This window comes from Priapulus caudatus, unplaced genomic scaffold (assembly GCF_000485595.1).
Source record: "Priapulus caudatus unplaced genomic scaffold, Priapulus_caudatus-5.0.1 Scaffold1835, whole genome shotgun sequence".
Lineage (NCBI taxonomy): Eukaryota > Metazoa > Priapulida > Priapulimorpha > Priapulimorphida > Priapulidae > Priapulus > Priapulus caudatus.
The window spans coordinates 41,362-49,860 of NW_014578896.1; the positions used below are offsets into that span (position 1 = coordinate 41,362).

The 8,499-nt window shown below is 47.9% G+C and overlaps 1 protein-coding gene across 1 annotated transcript in view; it reads right to left on the reverse strand.

Moving 5' to 3' along the window:
* Positions 1 to 325: 325 nt before the first annotated feature.
* Positions 326 to 8,499, reverse strand: part of LOC106817712 (glycine-rich protein DOT1-like) — a 9,664-nt gene continuing 1,490 nt past the window's right edge. Inside the window, exon 2 of the mRNA XM_014822402.1 lies at positions 326 to 1,558. Within this exon, the coding sequence (XP_014677888.1) occupies positions 326 to 1,552 (1,227 nt within the window). The 5' untranslated portion in view covers positions 1,553 to 1,558. The remainder of the gene's footprint in view (positions 1,559 to 8,499) is intronic.

The following is an 8,499-nucleotide window of genomic DNA, read 5'->3' on the forward strand; positions in this document are numbered from 1 at the left end:
CCGAAGTGTGTTTAATAGTGAGCAAAAATAGATCTAATAAACTAAAAAGTATCTTACATTTTAGTCAAACATAAATCCCATTAACAAACTTCAGATAATATTACAAAGATAAATGCCGCTGCTTAGCAACCGGCGTCTTGATAGTCTACACATATAATCAAACTTAAGAATGTTCAAATACATTTGAACCGATATAACGAAATAAACGATTTTACGATTTAGATAATCCCTATAAGGGAAAACGCTTGTATACTTGAATCGTAAAATCGTCAAATACTGAAAAAATGTGCCTGCACATCATATCCGCGTATTAAACATAATAACCCTAATCTAGAAAATCGAAATATGCCATGAAGCGAAAGGAAGCCAGAAAAGCATGAAGATTAAGATGCCGGACGATGTACTCGTTGTGTGCAGCGTACTCATTGGGTGCAGCATACTCGGTGTGTGCAGCGTACTCATTGGGTGCAGCATACTCGTTGTGTGCAGCGTACTCAGTAGGTGCAGCATACTCGGTGTGTGCAGCGTGCTCATTGGGTGCAGCATACTCGGCGCGTCCAGCGTATCTAGCGGGTGCAGCATACTCGTTGCGTGCAGCGTACCTAGCGGGTGCATCATACGCTGTGCGTCTGCCATATGCAGCCGGTACAGCATACTCGGTTGGTGCAGCATACTGGCCTGGTGCAACGTACTCGGCTGGTCCAGCGTGCTCGGCTAGTGCAGCATGAGACCCGCGGACGGCGAGAGCAGCAGGAGCACCGCGGGGGGATGGATGACGCACGGTCTTGCCTAAGCGTACCTTCGCCGGGGCGATGTTGACGGGCTGGTAGGCGACGCGTGGTACCTTCTGGAATCTGTATCCGGCTCCGGCCCTCGCGTGTCCTGCTCCGGCTGCCTCTTGCGTGAACTGCTGGGCTGCATTCTGCTCAGCCTTGCGGGCAGCGCTGATAGCGACGCCGGCCTCTCCCGATCCGGCTCCGCTTCTCTCGGCCGCGCTGGTCTCGTATTGGCTCGCGGATCCAGATCGGTGACGATCTCCGACGACGGCCGGACGGGATCGGATAGCAGATCCCTCTGGTGCCACGGCGGCGGCGTCGCTGCGGCCCTGGTTGAAGTTGAAACCTTCGACGTCGACGAATTCTCCGCCGAAGTTCTTGAGACCGAGGCTTCCGACTCCGAGGTCGCCGAAGTTGCCAAGGAAACCGGCGTCAAGTGCTCCGTGTTGGTAACCGCCGTTTCCGTATCCGTTTCCGTGTTGGTAACCGCCGTTTCCGTATCCGTTTCCGTGTTGGTAACCGCCGTTTCCGTATCCGTTTCCGTGTTGGTAACCGCCGTTTCCGTATCCGTCTCCGTGTCGGAGCCCGCTGTGCGCGACACCATCGTAGCCACGGGTGCCGTACGTCGGGCCGCTCGCGTAGCCGTCAGCGGCGCCGTGACCGTATGCGTCGTCGTCATGGTAACCGCGGCGGGTCGCCCCGTAGCCGTCGTCGTGGAGTCCGCAGAGGGCGCCACAGACGAGGCCCAGCAAGATGGCGGAGGTGAACGCGTTCATGATTGGCTGCGAGCGAAGGAGAGAACCGGATGATGAAACAACCTAGCATGTCCACTTCATTGCAGCCTCAGTATCTCAGTATCTCTCGTTATTATCACACAAATTAAATCATTATTATTCCACAGTTCAACTTCGCCGAACCTAAAATTCGCCGTGCCTTTGATGCTATCACTTGCTGTACAGTATTGCTATCTCTCTCAATACACAAGAACACTATTACTGGCCACGCCTCAGTGATGCTACCATGAGACTATATATGCTCAGTTACCACTAATGCCATGGTATTACATGATGTTATGTAATATAATATGTTATATATTATTATATGTCATATAAATATAACATTAGCTATAATAATAATACTAATAACTCATTACTAACTACAATGCCTCTTAATACTAACATGAGCGAGAGAGAGACAGACAGACAGAGAGAGAGAGAGAGAGAGAGAGAGAGAGAGAGAGAGAGAGAGAGAGAGAGAGAGAGAGAGAGAGAGGAGACAGACAGCACAGAGAGAGACGAGAGAGAGAGAGATAGATAGATAGATTAGATAGATAGATAGATAGATAGATAGATAGATAGATAGATAAGATAGATAGATAGATAATAGATAGATAGATAGATAGATAGATAGATAGATAGATAGATAGATATATAGATAGATAGATAGATAAATAGATATATATAGATAGATAGATAGGTAGATAGATAGATAGGTAGATATTTAGAGAGAGAAAAAGAGAAAGAGAGAAAGAGAGAAAGAGAGAAAGAGAGAAAGAGAAAAAGAGAGAAAGAGAGATAGCTAGAAGAGAGAATGAGAGAAAGAGGAACAACATAGAGGAGAGAGAGAGAGAGAGAGAGAGAGAGAGAGAGAGAGAGAGAGAGAGAAGAGAGAGAGAGAGAGAGAGAGAGAGAGAGAGAGAGAGAGAGAGAGAGAGAGAGGAGAGAGAGGGTGACGCACTGACAAACAAACCATGCACACACCAACCAGCATCACAACGGACGTACCATCATCAGCACGAACTAAAAACTTTACGGTTTATCGGTGAGTCGCTGAAGTTCTGCTGAGAGAAGAGAAGTAAGGACTTCTTCCTTTGTCCCGTCGACGTGTTAAGCAAGAGTGACGAACGATCGTCGCCACGACACGTATATTATCACGCGCCGACGCCGTCACGTGACCCGGCCATCGGCGGATGCTTAAAGGATGCGGCCGCTGCTTGCGAGCGCGCGTCTGCCGTGAGCAGCGTCGGGGCGGCGTGGCCGTGGTTTGCAATTATTGCCCTAATTACAGTGCCGCGGGGTGGAGAGCATCCAATGTGATTGTTCATTGTTCGATGAATGTTCGTCGAGGGTTCTTTGTCTTGGCGTGTGAGTGTGTGTGTGTATGTGTGTGAGAGAGAGAGAGAGAGAGAGAGATGAGAAGAGAGAGAGAGAGAGAGAGAGAGAGAGAGGAGAGAGGAAGAGTGTGTGTGGTGTTGTGTGTGTGTGTGTGTGTGGTGTGTGTGTGCGTGTGTGTATGTCGTGTGCGTGTGTGCTGTGTGTGTGTGTGTGTGTGTGTGTGTGTGTGTGTGGTTGGTGTGTGTGTGGTTGTGTGTATGTGTCGTCGCGTGTGCGCGCGGCGTTGTGGTGTGTGTGTGTGTGTGTTGTGTGTGTGTGTGTGTGTGTGTGTGTGTGTGTGTGTATTTTTTGTGTGTGGTGTTGTGTGTGTGTGTGTGTGTGTGTGTGTGTGTGTGTGTGTTGTGTTGTGTGTGTGTGTGTGTGTGTGTGTAACGGTTACCGTCGCCATTGCGTGTCACACACCAAAGTGCCCGTGTTGTGTGTGATTATCTTGTCCGGCGAGCGAGAGATTCTCGTCTCAATGAGTCAAGTAGAAACGTTTTTTAATTTTCGCATTGCTTCTTTTTTCGCGCTTCTCGTCATCCGCGAACAACTTTCCCTCTGTCGTTCGCCGCTCAGTGCTCTAGTTTTGCGACCGCGTGTGAGGCGAAGCTTTCGTTCGATGGCAGACAACATTGCTAGCTTAATTAATGGTATTTGTCCACCGCGGTCCGTTGTCATAAGTACACACGAGGCCTGGGGGACGCACCACTAGGTGGACCAATGTCCGTAATAGTATTTAGCGGGCCGTAATTGCCTGCCTTGTGGCCCTTCGCTCATTCATGCGATCATTCATTGGGAATGTTTGTAAAAGCGATAATGAAAATCTTCTTGGTGTGGCTCGCTCGTTCATTCGGCGTTTGTAAAAGGGCGAAAGAAAATATTGTTTGTGTTCGTGTATTAGAGTCGCACGCATTACGTAACACGGACGGGCCCCGTCGTTCGCCGAAGCAAACCCCGCTAGGCACCGCGTGTATAGATAGGCATCATACTGTAATAGGATCACCGGGGATTATGTCTTATTGCTTATAGGCAATCAATGTATTAGTAAGGTGTCCGTTGAACGGACGAAAGATTGGCGCGTGTAGTACCCTTCGTGCGTGCGTGCGTGGTGTGCGCATATCAGAAGCGGTCGCTGTGCGTGCGTGTGCGCATTTCAAGAAGCGATCGCGTGGTGTGCGTTGTGTGTGTGGCGTTAGCGTGGCATGTGTGTGTGCGTGACGTGCGTAGCGGCGGTGCGTAGGTGGCGTGGATAAGTACGTATAATTATGACTCGTGTGCTTAATTCTTGCAGCTGTGCCGATAGTTCGACACGACAGGCGTAACAATGCGTGCTATTGTACGCTGAGAGGAGAGAGAGAGAAAGAGATGAGAGACGAGAGAAGAGAGAGAGAGAAGGAGAGAGAGAGAGAGAGAGAGAGAGAGCGTGTAAACAACTGTCGTTGTTGCCTTGGAACGGGTTACCTCAGGCTGTTAACGTACTGGCTACTAAGTGGTTTGTGTTTCCAACGCTGTCTTGCTTTTCCCCCGATGCAACTAGATTTAGACTAATGACGACCCTCTCTCTCTTCTCTCTCTCTCTCTGCTGCTGCTCTCTCTCCCTCTCTCTCTCTCTCTCTCTCTCGCTCTCCTCTCTCTATTCACGTTCGCCGCCCTCTCTCTCTCTCTCCTCTCCTCTCTCTCTTCTCTCTCTCTCTCTCCTTTCTCTCTCTTTCTCCGTTCCCTCTCTCTCTCTCTCTTTCCTCTATCACTGTCTCGCTTCTTTCTCTCTCTCTCTCATCTCTCTCTCTCTCTCTGCTCCTCTTCTCAGGCGCGCTCTCTTTCTGCCTGCCCTCTTGCTTTCTATGTGGGAGTGGTGTTTTGCGGGGTTTCCTACCCACGCGGTCCCTAATTTTTAAGCAATAAACGGTTTTTATATTAGCGGGCCCTAATGTATCAGCTAATGATATAGGCAATATATATATATATATATATATCTATTATATGTGTTATATATTAATATACATGTATATATCTATATACATATATATAATATATATATGTGTAGTATACAATACATATATATATATATTATAGTATATATTAGTATATGTATATGTATATGGATGTAGGCAATAATGGCGTCACGCGGTACTGGGCACAGGAAATGACGACAATGACGACGGCTATATTTCCTAAATCTCTGACGAAAGAACCAACAATAAAGCGACACACGCAGTCCTTGACCGGCAAGATGGGTTGTGATTCATTCAACACCCCCCCCTCTTCCCTCCCCATCGCCACCCCCATAGAAACATATACAGAGAGAGTCTCACTATAACTAGTATATGATTTCTATGGGCGCTCTATCAGCGTCAATCGTCGCCATTGTTTACTGTGCGCGCCCTCTATACGCGCGTCGACCGCTTACGTTAGCGGTTGTCAAGGACGCGCGATGTGAGACGCTGACGTCATCCTTTTATTCCCCCTCCCTCGCGCCGGCCCCCATTTTCTTTTGATTACGCAATTAGTTATAAACATCTCCCGGCTAAAGAATGCTGCCAGGCAAGATAGCGGCCGGTATATTTCAGTTGGGCGATAGTTGGCGGCAGAATTTGCAGTGATTCTGTGGTAATTAGGTTGTTAATTGGCTGCATTTAGTGGCGATTGTGTTTACAAGTCACGGCCGGCCAGGTGGCTGTGGTAGTGACGCACCGTATATTGTTACATCATCATGCGACAATGCTGGTGTGTTAGAATCAATCGTTAATAGAGGGGGGGAACGGGTATTTTCGGGACGCGGGATTGGCCATTTTATTTACCTGAAAACTGGAAAATTCAGATAAATTTTCCGTGATTCGGGAACAGAAGTCCATCGGGACGTGGGAAAGACCCTCTAAAATTGTCTCGGATCTGGGAAAATTGTGTCAATTCGTCGGGATTTAGCGTTAACCTCGTTGCGGTAACCTCCCTCCACGCCCGGGGGATAGCATTACCCCTTTTCCTGCACGCGCGCGCGCCTGCTCTCGCTCTGTCTCGTCCGCGATTCCACTGTAAGATATGCGCGCGTATGTAAATTAGGTGCGAAAGGCGCAGATTTTAGCAGGATGGCCGTGTGCTTAACGCCTGTGTTTGTGTGTCTGCAGAAATAAAGTACATCATATTTATTCTACCGGAAACGTTGCGTTTTGCGTCTCTGCTTGTGCATTTAGGTGCATTTCTCTTTTGATTCATTCATTGTGGGATGTGTGCATGCGTACGTGCGTGCGTGTGTGTGTTCGTGCGTGCGTGCGTGCGTGCGTGCGTGGATGTGTGTGCGCGCGCGCGTGCAAGCGTGCGTGTGTGTGTGAATTTACGCCTATAATACACGCGCACGCGGAGGGGAAGGGAGAGGAGAAGAGGAAGGAAAGATGAGAGAAAAGGAAGGGAGGAATAAAGAGGGAGATGCGCGCACGTACGCGCAATCACACGCGCGCATACATACAACACACACACAGGCACAGATGCACACACATACACGCAAGCACGAAGATATCTTATAGGCACATATACAGACACTACATCACGGACGCGGAATTCCTTTCTCTCTTCCTTTTCTCACCTTTTCCAGGCCCGTCGGAAGGAATTTTAAAGTGGTACGGTTTCAGTAGGAGTCTGGTGGTGAAACCCCCAGCGGGGTTCGAAGGGGCAGACAGGGTTACCCGATTTGAGAAATTTGAATACGGAACAGGAAACGATGCGAGGGAGCGGAGCGATCGAGCGGGGGAGGGTGTGGGTGTTCACTCCCACGGTAAGAACTTTTTTGAATTGGGGTGCAAATCATGCAATTTAGCACACTTAAATAGAAATATAATAGAGAATAGATACCTAATAGAATAGGAATTAACGGCACACAATTCCTCTATGATTATTTACGGATCCGGGAACGGACTGACACGAGATTTAGCACATGCAGCGATGGGATGTCTCTGTACTGGAAGAGGAGAGAGAGGAATGTTGTCTTCTCTCATAGCATGGCTTAGAGTAGATACCCGCGCAGCGCAGCGAATTCTATAACTTCACACAATGCTTTTTCAGCCTCTAAAAAGAAACGAAATCGGGGGAACTAGAAAGAGGAACACGGGAGGAAATTTTAGGGGAACGGTAAGTAAAAATGGAGAGTTGATATGCCCTTCGTACATGACCGCTTCGCGTTTTTTTTTCATTCGCTTGAGGGCAATAATTTCAGACTGGTAGAGAGAGGAGGACATGACGCAGCTGTCGCCCCGGTTTCTCTAGTGCCTCCGTCATCAACTGGAACACGCTGACGTATCTAGGTGACGTCACGCCGACGTGGTTACCCACCTAAGGGTGTATCACGTGCTGCTCTCTAGCGTTCGTTTTGGACAACTTGCACGCACACGACGAGAAACGACGTATAAATTCACTCATACGACAGAGTGACAATCGCACTCGTGGTTTTCGTTAGATAGAATGTGTAATGGGGTTATCTTGTTTCTTAATATATTATTCACGTATGATACCGTGTGTCTTAGCACGGACGCTTAGCGAGGTGGTTTACATTATTGCCTGAGATATTTTGTGGCCGTAGTTTAGTAGAATTCCCAATGCGGTTTTGAGATGTTTTGTGTCTATGATTTTGTAATCGTTCTAATAAAGTTTTTGACGTTTAACGCCCATAATTTAGTAGGATTTCTGATGTGGTTTTGAGATGTTGTGTGTCTATAATTTAGTGATAATTCTAATGATGTTTTAGATGTTTTGCGTCCATAGTTTTATAGGATTTCTAATGAGGTTTTAGAGATGTTTTGTTGTTGAATTATCGAGTTTACAGGCAGTGCGATGTAATTACGTACGAGCGCATACATAAGGAAATACCACCAAAGAGCAAACTACGTGCATATAATAAGATTTTTAATCACCGCGATAATAAATAAATAAAAAAATCGGCCTTATAAATGTCACAATTGCTTAACACGTACAGGTCAAAGGTCGAGCGGCTGCGACTTCCAAGGTCGGAGGAAGGTCGCCGCCTGCTCTCTCCACGCGGATTATCATCATCGTCATCGTTGTCGTCATCGCGCGGGTTCACTTCTTCGCGTTGGCTTAAAGTTACGAACATGAATGAATGCCAGTCTGCGCTCGCGTTACATACAAGGACAGTCGTCACGGTTGCCGGGTCGGACATTGCTCTACGGCTGACCGACGGGCGACCGGACGAGCTGTCGGGTCATCAAGACGATAAACGTTTCATCATCCATGCATCTGTCGGTCAAGGAGCTAAATATTTAGCTAAATATTTGAGCTAAATATTGAGCTAAATATTTAGCTCCTTGCTGTCGGTAAGGGATTCATTTGTCAGTGGGGGGGAGGGTCGTTTTTTGTGTTTTTTTTTTCTACGGAGATCAACGTTGAATTACGATTCGCGTCCAGATTTAATGGTAGTCTCCACGGACAGCTGGTGCAGCATACTCCCCTCTCCTCGGGTAGACAGTAGGTGCAGCATACTCGTTGTGTGCAGCGTACTCATTGGGTGCAGCATACTCGGTGTGTGCAGCGTACTCATTGGGTGCAGCATACTCGTTGTGTGC